The following is a 17,342-nucleotide window of genomic DNA, read 5'->3' as shown; positions in this document are numbered from 1 at the left end:
TAATTCTACTGTCCTAAAAAAGTCAGTGTTTCTATGCCTTAACAGGGTAGAAACTTCCCCTAAGAAAATGAAATATTTGACACCCACACACACTTGAGAAGAACAAGGCATTTCAATCCCTGGCAGACAGCAGCACTAAGGGAAGGCTGAACTTGCACCTTGCCAGTGATGGGCTGGAATACATTGGCAGTCTTTTAATTCATTAACATTAAAACAAGAAATAGAAAATATCTTCTTGCTTGCAAAAGACAGAACAGGCCCTTCCCTGTTAACTATTTGCTGTCTTACATACTAGACCTGTCCTCCACTGCTTGGCTCCATGGAACAGGATAAAGCTATGAAGAGGCCAGCAGACTTTACAGATTCTCTCCACAGCAAAATGGAAATAAAAAGGTTGAGTGAACTTGGAAACTACAATGGTGAGAGATGATGTTCTCTTAGTTGGGTTAGTAGAGTTACAAGACCAGGAAAGGCAATTTTGGGAAAGGCAACAAAGCTACTCTAAGGCAGTGTAACCTTAACTTTGGCTGAGCATCTACGTTGCCTTCCCCAAACTATTCAAGAACAGAAGTATAACAAAGGAGAGCAAGCAGGGCAGGGCCTGGCTGTGAGGAGGCTTTAGGGAAAGATCTGCGGGGGGGAAGGGGGAGAGAAGGAAAATTCTAAGAGAGGAAAGAGGAAAGAACATAAGGAAAGGCATGATTAACAACCTGCAATGATATGCAGTGTGAGGAATGTGATCTGAGTACACGATTCAGTTATATGGCATGTTTAGTTCTAATCCAGTATTATGTGCTGCTGTTGTGCAGCTGATAGCAAAATGAGGATAACAGGAGGAAGGAAATTTGTTCCACTGCCTCTGGGCCACTGATCTAACAGAAATATTCCCCTCTGGGAGAAGTCACTCCAGAAAGTTCCCTTTATTGCAGGTTACATAGTTGACCCTCACCTTGATCCAAAATTCATATTAATCATACTTCTCCTCTTGATCAGCTAGAATATAAATGAGCATGCCTGCTTTATGCTCATGCCAAAACATGTATAATGAGAAAGTGGAAAATACACAGGGTTCCTGCTGAGCAAAAAAGGTCCCAGAATAAGTTTTCTTGTATGATAATGGAAATATAGCAGCCTCCTCAAAACAGATTAAATTCCCTTTGAAGTGAACAGTATGCATAAAGAAATAGCTGCTTCATTTTCCTGAAACCATCAAGGAATTCTACAAGAAAGTGAATTTTGTAGAGAACAAATTTGTAGCTCACAAGCTATGGCATACAAAGGATTGAATCTTCTATCATTATTTTGGAACAATTTTTAAATGACTTGTGGGTTCACTGAAAGAAGAAAATAAATAAGTTTTTATGGTCAGAAGAAGGCTCGATTAAAAAAAAAATTACTTTCTCCTCTCCCCCCTTTATTCAACTGCAGTGGAGGAGAAGAGGCTTTCTTTAGAATGCCAGACAAAATTTTCCACAGTAACTTCACAAGAAAAACAAAACTCTCATCTTTCGTATCTCAATATATGCTGATATAACACTTCATTTTTATCTCTGCGTGGGACTTAAGTTTTTGCAAATTTAAGCACTTTCAAAAAATAACCTTCAGCCTAACATATCTTTCCAAACCTGGCTGTTCCCTGTGTTTTCCACAGAGGTTTGTTCTGGTTACTAATTTTGTCTGCATCTCACACCTACATTTCAGCCTAGCCCTAGAAAGATTCACTGACTAGGAGTTGAAATCAATAGCAATTCATGGAAGCTGCCAGGGCTTCAGTTTAGAGTAATTGATTACTGTGGTCCTGCTGAGGCTCTACACTTTTAATATACGCATTTCTCTGAGTGGTTTCCCCTGTTAGTCATTTAGTGCACACTATTTTCATTACAAGGAGGGAACTGCGATGCCTACAAATCAAGCTCTACCAGTTTTACACTTCCTACATGATGGTTATATCATTCCTACACCACGTGACAGTTAAGAAAATGAATTCCAAATGGCTCCAGTTTTCTTCCAGGCTGGGTACATAAGGCCCCAGTGTGCTTGACAACATCATGATGTGATTACATCAATCTTATTATCAACGAAAGAAGCAAGCCCTAACTTTTAAATAACCATCAACTCACTCTTTTTTTCCCATTTCTTATAGATGTGTTACGTTGTAGGTTTTCAGTGTTGGATGACAATTCTAAAATAGGCATAACTTGACAGCATGGACAGCACTGGATAGGGTCCAGCTTCTCAAGCTGTAATTCAGGCTTGTTGTCCAGGAGTCAAGGGGTTCTGAAATGAACTGTCAATAGGTTAATAGATGTGACCTTTTCTTCAAATTCCAGTGTTTTACCTTAGGCAACGAGAGTATTTATATTCCAAGTACTCCTAATAGCCACAGTGTCGATGTTTTCCATCGCACGGCATTTGCCCAGTGCTCCACTAAAAGCATGTACTATATGGGTTTTATTAGAAACCCAGAGAGATCCAATTAAATTTTCTGTATCATTTGACTCTTCTGGACCACAAAAGCAGGAACTGGAGAAGTGTGTGCTCCTCCCAGATGCTTTGAACCTAATACCTATTAATGCAAGGTATCAATCCATACTAAGTTATACAATGTTTGCCCAATTCTATTTTTAACTCCATGGTATTTATAACAGTGATTCTTCAGACATCATACTGGAGTTGGGAACTCTGGCCAAACAGCCGCACACCGGTGGTGATTTGCTGAAAATACCAATTTAAATGACTTGATTTTGATTGGAAATAAAATGTCTTTATCAAAGGCTTTCTGACAGTGCCATTACAATAGTACAAAGGCTTCTGTAGTTTTCCTCATATCAGGATTATGAGATACAGAAAGAGTAAAAACCACTATGGGGCCTGTTAGCTCTATGTGGAAGGCCAAACCATAGCCAATTACGTTAGGTGCTGTGCAAACACAAAGGGATTGCTCACGATATAAAGAACATGTACAAAGAGCATACAAAAAAGAGATTAAGCAATGTTAACACAGTTCTGTGGACTTCTGAGGTTTCTTAAATCAAGGATTACAGGCTAAGCTAGATGAGAAAGAGCTGTTAGTGGAAGAAGGAAAGTTATGCTCCCAGCTAAAAGGCTGCAGTAGCAATAAACTTTCCATCTATTCAGCTAGAACTGGCCACAAAAGAGAATTTGGCCATGTTAGCTAAACAAGAGGCTGATATCTAGCTCATCCAGAGACTGGATGATGATATATTCAGTACATTCTCCTGCATTATGGGCAGTGCACTTATATACAGTGTGGGAAATAAGGGGTCTGGACACTGGAATGATGTTCCTTGTGCAATGGCCTCCCATTTATCCTCAGCATAGCACTGTCAGTACAAGATGGCCCGTGTCTCCCCGCAGTCTAGTACATAATGCTCCAGCCAGAGCCATGACTAATTTTGCTCACTATTTCTGTCTTCTAACACCATAACACTTACAACACATAAGGAGCACAAAGGTGAATACTCAGACCCTTTCTATGTGTTTAGGAACCAAGATGTTACTGATTTATCTGTCAGCTGACAGAAACCAGAGTGCCTCAGGGTGATGGGACAAGAGTTTTTCAAGAGTGTAACCTAAATATCAAACTTCTGAGCCAAAGCTGAAACTTCTGGAATTTCTGGCTCAGGTTTCATTTGGAAGTGGAGATACGTGGCTAGAAATTCAAAGCAGTATTAGAAACACTTTCCATTCATTAGGTGTAAAGCAAAGTAGAGTCAGTATCAGTGCCAATGTTTTACAGAAAATGAACTGAGGCAGGAAGTGGCACAGATTAATTGGCAAAGATTAATTTAAGAGCCAGCAAGACTGCATTCTGATCTAGTGGTCTCTCTCCTCCCTAACTGCATCTGTCCAGTCATGGGAGTATTCACTCAGTTTTCTTCTTGATTAATTGGTTTGGAGAGGTTGTTATTGTTATTATTATTCTTATTATTCTTATTATTATATTATATTTATATTTAATATTATATTTTGCAACTTTCTCCCAGAATGAATACTGGTCTAAAGACTCATTCTGAATCTAAGAAATCTCATTCTGATTTTTGCAACATCAAATTACTTAGCATTCCTATTGTCTTTGTAGGATAAAAAGAGACAGCAAGAAAGCCCCAAATCTCCATTACATAAATACTACTTGAAAAAAGAATGTACATCTTTTAAATGTACTTAGCAAAATTTCAGGGAATTTCTTTTACTGCCATAAATTCAGTAAACATCAGACTTTGCTGTATGCAAGTTGCAGAAAAACAAATCAGGCATATAAGAGAAACTGCCTATGGAGTAGCTGCTACACTTGACTAAGCGTTTAAAGCAGAGAATTGTAGAATAGCACAGGTAAGAAAGAGACAATTTTAAATGGTCACATCCAAACTTTATCATTGACAGGCCTGTTCATACACATTACAACCAGTGATTTACTTAGAGAATAGTGAACTTAGAAGTAGATACTGGAAAACTTTAATTTACTTAGGAACAGAATTTTTGGCTTATTTTTTTTTTGAATGGAACACCCGTATTTTCAGCTGTAGACACAGTCACTTGCCTGCTTTAGCAACAACCATATGCAGATTCAAATTTTCAAGAGTAAAGACATCATTATCTGCATATACACAGCTGAAAGAAAAGTTAAGTGGGTGAATCAACAGAGGAAGACCTGACTTTGTAAATGCACACCTGCAGTCACTCAGTCACTGAAAGATTCCAAAGTCGTTTTCAGTTCATATATTTGCATATGAATTGATTATGATTTGTCTGAAATGACTGTGGCACACTTAATGTTACACTTGGAACACAAATACCAGAAGAGCCTCAGGTACATATAAATTATTAATAGAAGAGCCCTATTAAGTCCCCCAGCTGAGCTTCTCTTAGGCAGAGCTGTTCTACATAGGATGGTTAAGTGGCACCATGTACTACATACTAGCAAAAGGTTCCAAGAAAAGACTCATTCTACATTAATGAGGTAAGGATAATTTATAAACAAAAGCAATATAATCTCATAGATCACAAACCTTTCCTGAAATACATTAGATGTTTGACAGAAAACTGAGAGGGACCTACCTAGTTTACTGAATAGAGTCCCTAGTAGTACAGAGAAATATGACATATTTCAAAAATTCCCCAAACTCCACGGATAGCCAATGATTTTTTCCCACATAACTTGAAATAAGAGATAAAATGTGTTGGGTTTTGTTGTTTGGCTTGTCTTTTTGTAACAAATAACCTATATACTAACACGTAGTTCCTATCAAGAAATTTCTTCTTGGTAATTACTAAAATTCCATGCAGCTGAGGAAGATCTAAATAAAAACAGACACAGAAATTGCAGCTGGAAGGTTAGACTCTTTAAGAGCATTTCGGTGGTGATTTTTTTTTTTTCAATATGCACCTTATTCTTTCATATAGATTTCAGGAAAGCCTAGTGCAATAGTATTTGTACTTCACTAGACTGAAGTAATTCCATAGTTTCACTGATTTTTCAATTCACAAGTGATACATTTTTGCAAACTTTAGCCAGCTAGAAGTGTCTTTCAGAGCACAAAGCTCTCTCCAGCATGCTTGCTATGGAAGTAGTGAAATAAAACTATCTTCAAAAATATCCAGATGCTTCTGAAAAACAAATACTTTAATAACACTGATAAAACTTACATTCAAATAACCTGTACTACATTACATAGGATACCTGAATAAAATCTTGTGGCAGGACTTATTAACTGGTTGTTTAATTTGCCTGAAAGTATTTTCAAAAATGCCCATCAGCATGCAGTATGGCAACAGTGAAAATAGACTTGTTCTTAAAACTGGTGCTATAAGTTTGTGAAAGTTAATATCGACTTTATTTACAGATAATTTCTACTCCAAAGGCACAAAATACTGCAATTTCACATAGCAACGTGCATTATGACAACACAAAATAATGTGTGCAATAATGAGAGTGTCCCAGCTCTTTTAATAGCGGGAAAAGCTTCCAGGGTCTCAGGTTCTGACAGCTCACACAGAACACACAGGTACAGATTTCAAGCTTGACACAATACCTGAGATGACCACAGCAGCATTTTTGTCACATATGTCTTTGTATGAGTACTCTTCAAGCTAAATATTTTTTAGCTAATGAGCAAAGCAAGTTATATTTTCTTCTTTTTTATGTTAATACTCTGAGAAAGATTGTGCTTTGCAAGGTTAATTTCAAGTCCAAACTCGCATGGGAATTAGAATAATTAGACTCATTTAAGAGAATTCTCCCCTCTGGCAGAGCTGATTAAATTATTTATACATTATCTTTTCATATAATTGTACCTAGAACTGTGTAAATGGGGTTTTCTATCTAACTTTCAATAACTTCATAATACACGTTTTTCAAGCTGGATGCACCGACTGCACCTGTGACAACAGAGAATGGCTCATTTTCAAAATGCTTCAATGAGAAATTAATCCAGAGGGAAACAGAAGCATGCAATTTAAAAACTTCCACAATGACAACACACTGATTAAAACTCATCAGCTGAAGAAATAAAATTAGTAAGACAATAAATCTTGGGCTGAATCCTGTTACCCATTTCCACAGAAATAACTTCATTGACTGCAGTCACATTACACTAAAATATGAGTGCTACTTAGATGAGGATCAGTTCCATGATGTGGCCCTTTATCTGTAATTGAATATTCTTTGACATAGTTCCAAAGCCCCTCTCTGTTAAGGATCTCAGATTCTGGATAACACCTGAAATTACTTTGGTGAAAAAGGAAATCTGGTGGTTGATGCTAACATTGGTTTCAGGTTTCAGCTCTATTTAGTGCTCTCTCTCTCTTCCATACCAAGAAACTTGAGAAAGGTTGAGATAATGATATTTTTAAGGGCATTCCTGATACAAAATAGTAACTTTTTTGCTACTGTCCCTACTAAATTGGAAAGCAATTGGCTCTGTGGAGATCTGTGAAAAGATATCTTTGCACCTATTGTAAAACTAAGTATCTCCTAGAGTCACCCAGATCACTCTACAAACACATTAATTCAGTGAAGTCCCAGTTGTGTTCTTTAATGCACTATTAAGGAATTTGAAACGGTTTTTATGGGCTCAGAATTTTGCACTATTCTTTATGATTTGCTACAACTCCAGTCAATTTTTTTTTCCTTTTTACAATTCACTACACATTTTCACAAAGCAAGAGTATTCTAATGCCTCAGGCCATGTTTTTCCTTACCTCTGCAGAAACTAAATCATAGGTATGGGTGTATATTTGGGGATGACTGCATTAGAGAAGACAGAGGGCTAGATAGAGAAATCCATTAAAAGAATAACGTAATGACATACTTCAAGTTGTGTATGGACAGGAGTGATAAGTAAGAAAATTATGTATTCTGATTAACAAATTGATATTTCTATTAAACAATAAATCTACAGTGCAGTAATTATCCCATGGTTACAGCTATGCTCAAATCATCCTAAATCAACTTCTTTAAAAGCAACTGTGGAAAAAAGAAGAGTCTGGTCATTGCCAAGAAGGCAAAGGCCTCAGATGTAATTAGTTTTTCACAGCCAGAGTCAGCTCTTCCCATTTGTTTATTTTGGAGGATAGCTAGATAGTGGATATTTCCATAATGCTATCCCATGCTCTGATGGCACTGTATCACAGACTGCAGCCATGCACTGTTTGCTTTTGCTGCAATACACATCTCAGCTGCATAGCCAGGAGGATCTCACTCAGGAATTCAATGCTAAGATACTGCTTAACTAGCTCTGATATTGCTCCTTTGGCTATCAGTCATGCTCTGTTATCCAATTCTCTCTGACTGGCTGACAGTCAAATTCCTAAGACAGGAGTCAATTTAAGGTAATCAGAATAGTTAAAAGCAATTGTTTCTGACAGAGATCACAAAGTGTCCTCTGGCAAGAAGCAAAACCAAACAAAGTATTGAAATACCACTTCTGCAGATTTTGATGGTTTTCAGAGCTCCCTAAATCTGAACTTATAGATGCTTAAGAGATCTAAAAGATGCTGAGACTTCTCTATATGTCTTGAAAACAAATAATCTGTAAGGTCTTTACAGTGCCTACTCACACAGCCTTACTGCTGTAATTATTATCTAGTATTTGAATTACACAGCTAGTTATAAAGACTGCCATTTGCACAAGCTCACATATAAACACAGAACTGTTCTTACTCTGAAAAGCTTAAAAGCTGTACTCAATTAAGATATTCTAGATATGATGACCACATCAGAAATAATATTGTATGTGAACTGGATGTAGTTTACCTCAACAGAAGCAGAAGACAATTCAGTACCATTTTTAGAAGCTGTATTTACATTAGTGCCTACTAGACAAAGCAATTTAAGTGATCCTAGAAATGCAGCTCTCTCTTGGCAATTTGCACTGGGGACACACAGAATTTTTCTTACAAATTAGTCTACTGAGAGTCCATGAAAGGCTCCATTTACTATTGGGATTCTGTGCAATTCAAAGAAGATATCAACTTACAGTTAACCATCCTATTTACCTATTACCATTACCTGCTTACTAATTTCATCCCTTGACTTACACTAAAAGCATTTCTTGTGTGATTTTAATAAAAGAATCCCTACTGCACTCTTCCTAACACACAGCCAAAAAAACACACCAAGGACTTATCTAGAAGGCCCTGGACAAGCTCAAGAAGTGGGTCCAAGAGAATCTCATGAGGATTAACAGTACCAAGTACAAGGTGCTGCACCTGAGTAATGGCAAGCCCTGGAATCAACACAGGCTGAGAGATGATGGGATCGAGAGCAGCCCTGCCCCAAAGGACTTGGAGATGCTGGTTGAGAGGCTTGGATGAGAGGCTGGATGCACTCAGAGCCCAGAAAGCAATTGTGTCCTGGACTGAACCCAAAGTAGTGTGGGCAGCAGGTCAAGGGAGGGTGTTCTGTCCCTCTACTCCACTCAAGCGAGACTGCCTGGAGTGCTGTGTCCAGTTCTGAAGATTATCTGAATTGTTTATACTTTCTGCTTACCTAATTAAAAGAATCTTTCCAGAAATAAGGGACTATTTTTTATGATTTCAAGAATTCCCTTAAGTACCTTTGACACCATTATATCTATACAGCACTTTGTTGTCATCCCATCAGCAGCACTTTATGGTTCCTATCCTAAACCCCAGTATGTGATCTGTGGCCTGTTGGCTCCCATACATACCTTTGCTGACACAGAAATAATAAGCTTTAGGAATAAAACTTATATAAGAACTACGGCATCTGCTACTAATCTATTAAATACATCTTAGCAAAAGTTATTACTGTATTACACCAGTGTAAATGATCCTCAAGTTACCAGGTGATTTGGTATCTGTAGTTTCATAGGCAATTTCAAAATAATTTCTTTTTAATAAGCTGAAGAGATCTCAAACCCAAAAGTTAAAAGGCAAAATCAATGGAACCTGCCGTTTTGCAAAGCTTTGAGAATCAGATAACTTATTTAAAACAACCTGAAATAGATCGTGAATTGTTGCTAAATGGGTAACAATGAATTTCCCTCTACTATAGTAATTTTTCTCATTAAAAGCTTTTCCATTGCTTCAGATGAAAGTAACATATATGAAAAATTCTTGGGAAAGACAAGGGTCTACAAGGCTTAAGTCAGACATGAAAATCTTTGGGTTTGCCACTGTCAACTCTTAGTAGAAGACTCTTTTGCTAGACAGTGTTCTGTTCTGAAAATGTGGAGTCTAGCAAGGAAATCCCATCAACCCAGAATCTAATCAGCTCATTAAAACAGCTTTTTCCCCCCTCAGTTGCTCACATAGGAGTGTTTTAATGAGAAAGGCAAAGCAACCCTTTCTCAAGAGTTAGAATAAGAGAGCTCTCCAAACCACGGGATCAGTGTTCATGGCACCCCTGCAATCCTGTAACTTACAGACCTGATTTTAGCTTTGCAGGCATCTTCATTCTCCTTTACCACAGAGAGAGACACACACACACAAGGCATGTGGGAGAGGGAGAGACTCTGGGAAATAAAGAACAAAAGAAAAATTTGAGGAAAAGCTACTCAAATGTTACTAGTAGCAACTCAGCTGGAATATGACTCCATGGTATAACATTCACCTTTTAAATACCTGATAGAGATTGACACACTCCTCTTGACAGAAAAGGAAGTGCTAACATGGATTACACAGAGCTCTCAAAAGAGAAATGAGGTCTATCATCTCCCAAACAGAAGGTGTGTTCTGTAGGAAAACAGTGCTGTGGGTGAGGGTGGCACCAGTTTCTCACACAGTACAGACATGCTTTTGAGAGCACAGAAAAGGCACCCTTGTGCACACAGCTTGTGCAGTCATCCTGGCTCAGGCATTTTTATACAAACAGCCTTATCTCACTCAAGGGTATAAACTTCCTCCACAAATAACAAGACAATACTGCAGATCTGCTTTCAGTTTAGCTTTCACATACTTAGCACTGAGGCAGGTACAGGGATTTTGTAAGGCTGGCTATCTCCCCCAGCCTGGGCTGCTTCCTGAGCTCTGTATTTGCCCTATATACTATATTCAGATGCACAGTGGGCTGCCACAAACTTGGTCTCCATCAATGCACCACGTTATTTCGGATTTTTCCATTTTTCCCCTGTTGTTTACTTCTTAAGTAAATTCATTTTTCCCAAGATATGATGCCTAAGAAACTGACTATCCAAGATATGCCTCAAATACCAGAATACATTAGACTAGAAAAAGGCCCTATGGTGATTTGCTAATTAGCTTAACCCTTTTGGGACACAGAAGAAGGAATTTTTTATTAAAACAGGATAACCCTGGACTATATTGATCTGACTGAGAAATGAGTATTTTAGTCAAGATGAGTCTCAAGATGAGCACATGCTGGAAACAGCGATGTTGTTTCCATAGCAATGCCATGACAGCCTCTAGAGTGAAATAGTGTGCTACCAGGAAATGAAGGGAGTTCAAGTGCTATGAGCTACATAGTTCTGTGAGCAATCCAAATACATTCTCATAAAGAATATTTAGTGTAGCTAGATAGTCCAAAGATTGCTGCTAATGGCAAGCCTTATCAGTATGCTCCTGGCAGTTCTTTTTTCTCATTCACTTCATCTAAGATGACTATCTAAAGGCTTAAACCATGGCCAACACTGCTAAACCAGTTCAGACCAAACATTAACAAATACAGAAACCCTTACCTTACTTCTTTTCCAGTGCAGAATATCATCCATAATTAAGGTCACTGACTCTTGCTCTCCATAACACAACCAAACACATTAAGCCTTTTACTGAAGAAAATCCTAGTAGGTGCCATTATTTACCAGGCTAACCTTCCCCCTTCCTTTTCTCTCACCTCCTCCTCTCCCTTGCCTCCTCCTGCCCAAACATTACTGAGCAGATCTGCTTGCAAGTGGGAAGTAATGTACTGAAGTCTTGCATATTCCTCATTAAAATTTACATAGGCATAGCATAAACTCACTTGTCTGCTTTTCACCCCAGTTAGTGCTCACACAAATACAAAAACAAACCAGAAAAGCACTGGTTGTATTTTATCTGCCTAAGGCTTTACCTAAGGTAAATACTCTTGTCAAATTCTGCAAAGCTGATTTAAAATATTTTCCCACAGACTACAGAAAGAGAATTAATTTAAGATCTCCACTGCTCTGTATTTTCAGAGAAATGAAAAATTATCAGTGATTTGTAAAACCAGTCAAATGATGGTTAAAACCAAATTGTTCCCAAATTAAATTCTACAGGACAAAGTACTTTACTTGTAAAATACTTAAACACACTGCTGCTGATTCAGTCTTTCTCCAGCACTTCCCATGCTGAAGATGCTCAGACATTTAGTAAATGTCCAGAAACTCTACTACTGTATTTGTTGTTTGTGTCATTGTCACAACCAGCCTTTTGGGTAAACAGATTGTAGGTCATTATATGTAGCAGTGCTGCCTCTGAGGGAAAATAGACAAATATTCATCCCTGCCAGATTCCTTATTAACCAAACTCACTTCAAACCAAAAAGTTTTCTATTTATTCTTTTAAACATGCATTTCAAGGAATCAAGCCTTGAATGTGAGCAGCAAGACGCTTCATTTCTCTTTTGCATTCAGTAAAAAGATGTGTAACACACGTTTTTAGAACAGCCTCAGCCTCCTCCTGCCTATCCCCATAAATGTGTTACAGAAGGCACCAAGCCCAGCAACATTCATTTATAATTTAAACTGTTTGCCTGGCAGAATTTTTTCACCTTAATATGTCTAGTCTTAATTGCAACTGGCACACCCACTGATTTTACCAGAAACTCATCTACTTCCAGGAGATTTTTATGCAAGCTGTTTTTCTGTAGGACAGAAATGCAGTTTCAGGGACAGATGCTATCCAGAGAAAAACACATCTCTGCAATTTTACAAGATGTACAGGGCTCTAAATGGACAGAAAGATATCTGTCAGGAGGCTGATGCAAGTTGAACTTAATCATCCCCTTCTTTCAGTTATCATGGCCTCCCAGTTAATTCCCTACTATGAACAATATTCTGTATGTCACCTTCTCTTGGAATACCTATGTCAAATTTTCTGTTTATCAAAGAATAAGGTAAAGTTAATCTGTCTGATGGCCTGATTTTGACAACTGAGTACAGACAGGTACAGCTTATATTGTCTGAAACAGTAGTGGGTACAGACTCTTTAACTCAGCCTACTCTCCTGAATACATACAGGTATCCAGCCACAAAAGCCAACCTGCTGCCACCATGGGCACCTTAGCAGGAACATTTTGCCCCTAGAATTGATTACCCCGTTACCTAGTGCTGTCTCCTATCACTGCCTGAACCCTCTAATCAGAGTCCTCACAGATTTTGATTTAAGTGTGAAAGACGCAGCAATATCTGTACTCCAATCCAAGACAGAAATGCAAGTATCTCAAAGCCACTATCTCAGACACAGGAAATATTTCCTATCCTAAAACTCAAAAACACACTCTTAATTTCCCTCTCATCATCATTCTTAGAACATACTCAGAAAATGAGTGTGTCATTAAAAACTTTATCATACTTTAAAAGCTAAATCAATGAATCAATCAGAAACCTTCAAACACATTTTATCAGTAAATACTCAACCACAGCAGTGGGCTAAGCTTGAAACAAGTCCACACAGCTATTCATTTACAGCTGATATTTCTCTCAGTAAACTCTTAGTGTGTCAAATGGCACTAAAATTTCATGTTGTCCTCATGAACTATAACAACTACTGTCTTGGTTTTTGAAACTTTTCAGGAACATTTGCCTTGGCTATCCATAGATTATGAAATCACTTTAATACAATAAAAGGAATTGCCAAAGGCAAAGCCTTATCTTGCATAAGCATTCTGGAATGTGATCTGGTGATCATACACAGGCATACAGAGATTGCTGTGCTTGGTCTGACCCACTGCTCTGCCTTAGAAGAGGAGGAAACACAGTAGAGGACACACAGTAGACTCACAAGTAAAAGTGTCCAGGACAGAGAGAAGTCTGGAAGGTAAAGCAGCTGTGAGGAGGATACTGTCAGATCCACATTGCTACTCCAAATAGGTCTGCTGGCAAATAATTGTGATCTGTCTTACTAAAGAATGGAAGTACAGTTGCTTGGATATGAAGGCAGACATAGCTGGACTTTGAAGTACCATATATAAATTGTTCCTAAATAAACAGTCACATTAAGGAGGGCACCTATTAAGCTTGCTTAACCTACACAGGTGAAGGACAGAAAAACAGTATGAGTGTGGAAACAAACTGAGGAGATATTCACTACAATCCCCAGGGTAAGGGCACCTGTCACTTGACCCTGCAAAGGTAATTCTTTAAGGACATTCAGTGTTGTTTGATTCAAAGATCATTGTTACCTGTGACATTAGCAAGGTATGGGTTAAGTTTCAAAGCTAATCTGGCCCACAAAGGAAGAAACACAATCACCAGAGATAGGGAGAACACCCCATCACATTGGTGCCTTCTCTGAGGAAATCTACCCCAACAGGAGAACTTCACTTTGACATCTAATAGTCCCTTACATAAACCCACAGAGACATAGTCTTCTAACTCCTTTTGATACACTCAAAAAGAAATAGCCAAAGGAATACAACATTCTGACCTGGCCCCATAACCTACTTCTCTTCTTACCAGTCTATTTATGTTCTGCATAACACAGAGAATCACTTTTCTTGACTACATTTTCTCTTTCATTCCCCCTCCAAGACACCCTGTTGTAGTGTACAGGGCAGCCTCACAGATGGCCGGAATGACTCCACAACGGAGTTTTCAGGATAACACCATCAATGCCTGCATTAATCACAGACACAACTCACACAAAGCAGGTGAGCCTCAACCCCAAACTGTGCACATCTCAGGCATTAGGGTACTGGGAAACAGGATGATGGAGAATGGGGGACAGGGGCAGGGCAGGACTGACCTTTCAGCAAAACAAGGTGCAAGACTCTCAGCAAGAAATGTCTTCAAGATACAACAGTACAGAGTATTCTAGTCAGGTGGGTAGTTACCAGCTGGCATCTGTTTCCTATTTAAATGTCTTTAACCAACACCATTACTTTTCAAATAAAGTTCCCGGATTTTTGCAATCTCTTAGCTGTCTCCTACAATATCTCAGCATTTTCTGCTACAAATACTGCAGAGATTCTGGTAGGTAAATGGCATATTTTAAAACACACAAAAAATATTTTAAAATAGCATTCTTAATCCCTACTAATTACATGAACACTGAGCAAGGAATCACAATAAAGGATACTGAAGCTCCTATCTGTGATAGCTAAATGCCAGAGGTTAATCCTGAGATCATCCGCTGACATGTACGTCTCACAGTCACTGTTGACAGATATTGAGTTGACATGATAGGTGTGACCATTAGCAAAGATTCTCCTGGGAGTGACTTCTACCATCAAATCCATGGGTTTCAATACAGGCACCTGCCAAAAAAAAAAAAATAAATAAAACGAAAACCAGAAAGAGAGTAAGACATGAAATACTGTTTGCTAGGATGATGGTAATTCCAGTAGAGAGAAAGCATTGAAAGACTGTGATATTATAAAACTTGTTGATGGTGTACACAAGTTGAACTTCCCCATAGATTAACTGCTGGGTAAGGCCTTCCTTGCCAAGGAGGAAGGGAGATTCAAGAGAGGCAGGCAGAGTGATGGGAAGCCTGGACCGTGGGAAGGGAGGGACTGTCAGCTGCCACAGAACAGGTCAGTCCCACTGCACAAGCTACTGTCCACATGTGCAGGAGGCTCTGGGCAAGCAGTGAAGCACTCATATTTTGGTTTTGCTAAAGGGTTTGCCATTAGTTGTAAGTCACTTACCTGTATTTGTTTTGCTACTTGATGTTTCTCTTTCAAAAAACTCAAGTGGTGGAAATCTCAGAGAAATACAACAAAGAAAGGCTTGCAAAACAAAGCCAACATGACATACTGTACATTCACATATACCCCTGAAAAGCCAATATCACAGATTATCACTTGTCAATGTGCCCTCATTATTTCCCTGTGTGTCACTTCAAAGTCATCCTTCAAAAAGTAGACACTCAATTTACTCCCTATCAATAAAGCATTAAACACTGTAAAGCTGTGGTCCATGACTGGGACTATTCAATGTTGTTGAACATGATTCAGGAACAATCATACCTCAATCCACAAGGTAGTTTAAGAGGAACATAGAGTAATTAAACATTTTAGTTTCTACTAAAATGTTTTTTCACTTTCTACTAAAAGAACAAAACTCAACTCAACCTTTAGAATTACAGGATCACAGAATATGTCAAGTTGGTAGAGACCCACAAGGATCAAAGAATTCAACTCCCACCCTGAAAGCACCATCCTCAAGAATCACACCATGTGCCTGAGAGCTTCCGAATGCTTCCTGAACTCTGCCACGATGGTGCTGTGATCACTTTCCTGGGGAGCCTGTTACAGTGCCCAACCACCCCCTAGGAAAAGGACCTTTTTCTAATAACCCACCTCAACCTCCCTGACACAAATTCTGGCCATCCCCTGGAGTCCTGTCACTGTCACCCCAGAGAAGAGATCAGGGCCTGCCCCTCCTCTTCCCCTCAAGAGGACGCTGAATTCTCAGACTATAAGCAATCTGGAATAGTTTTGTTTGCCTAATCATACAGAATAGATAAATATTCCATTAATGTAGTCATATTTACACTTTGGAAGCTTTTGTTCCCAACAGACAATATTGGCTTGTTTTGTTTTCATAAATAAAGATGTGTTTATACAACACAGTAGTGCTTATACAACATAGTCTTCCAGTTCTAACCTTTAGCCACTTTCTTTGCCAAAACATCTGAAGTGAATTCAGGCAAAAAAAGTCTGAGAGCAAAAATCTACATTAACATGTGGATGATGGGTCTCCTCTCCAAGAAACAAGTAACAGGAGAAAAGGAAATGGCTTTAAGTTGCACTGGGAAGGTTAATATATTATAATTGGATATTAGGAAAGATTTGTTCACTGAAATTTTTGTCAATCACTGGAAGGGGCTGCCCAAGGAAGTGGTTGAGTCAGCATAGCTGGAGGTATTTAAAATATGTGCAGAAGCAGCACCTGGGGACATGGTTTATTGAATATGGCAGTGCTGGGTTCATGGTTGGACTTGATGATCTTAATGGTCTTTTCCAAACAAAAAAAATGATCACATATGCTTATATGAGTTCCATGACTGCATCTTTTCAGCAATGCAGAATCTCAGGTTTACCAGAGCACAGATTACTGCAAATCCCACTCTTACAATAATTCTTTTATAAAACTGAAAAAAAGATGAAACTGAAATTTGGTATACTGTCTTTAACACCATTGCTCTGAATGTGGCAAGAACCCTGTTCAAAATTAATCACAAGTAAAATGCTTTCAGCACAAGAGGTTAATGAATGTTTTATGAAAACACATTGAGTCACAATAAGAGAATTTTATCAGGAAAAATAAAACCAACATGAATTCTCAAAAATGCTTACTTTGGTCAGTACATCTTAAAGCATTTGTGACTTGCAAATATGTGGCAGATTCAATACAGCTTTGTAGTGGTTTAGATTTGCTAATTTCGTTTTCCTGGCCAATGCACCAAATAAATGTCATGGCTTTAAAGCAGTAACTAAAAAATTACTAGAAAACTTACTTATTTCTTGCTGTGAGATATGGATTAGAACAAGAGCAAAACAGGCTTAAAACGTAAAAAGAATAAAGAAAGTTTATTAACAGAACTACAAGAATAAGAAAACCAGAATAACTTCCAGAAAACCTCTTTCTTCCCCACTACCCAACCATTCCCTTGTTCACATGACAACATAGAGACAAAAAACTTGGAACTTTGGT

At 38.4% G+C, this 17,342-nt stretch overlaps 1 protein-coding gene across 14 annotated transcripts in view; it reads right to left on the bottom strand.

Moving 5' to 3' along the window:
* Positions 1–17,342, bottom strand: part of PPP2R2C (protein phosphatase 2 regulatory subunit Bgamma) — a 189,372-nt gene that overhangs the window by 29,141 nt on the left and 142,889 nt on the right. For all 14 annotated transcript variants that reach the window (XM_086889187.1, XM_086889188.1, XM_086889192.1 and 11 more), the window contains one exon: positions 14,761–14,938. In XM_086889187.1, the coding sequence (XP_086745313.1) occupies positions 14,761–14,938 (178 nt within the window). The remainder of the gene's footprint in view (positions 1–14,760; positions 14,939–17,342) is intronic.

This window comes from Cyanistes caeruleus, chromosome 5 (assembly GCF_971803275.1).
Source record: "Cyanistes caeruleus chromosome 5, bCyaCae1.hap1.1, whole genome shotgun sequence".
NCBI lineage: Eukaryota > Metazoa > Chordata > Aves > Passeriformes > Paridae > Cyanistes > Cyanistes caeruleus.
Note: the sequence above shows the minus strand (reverse complement) of the source record. Positions and strands in the feature narration are given on the sequence as shown.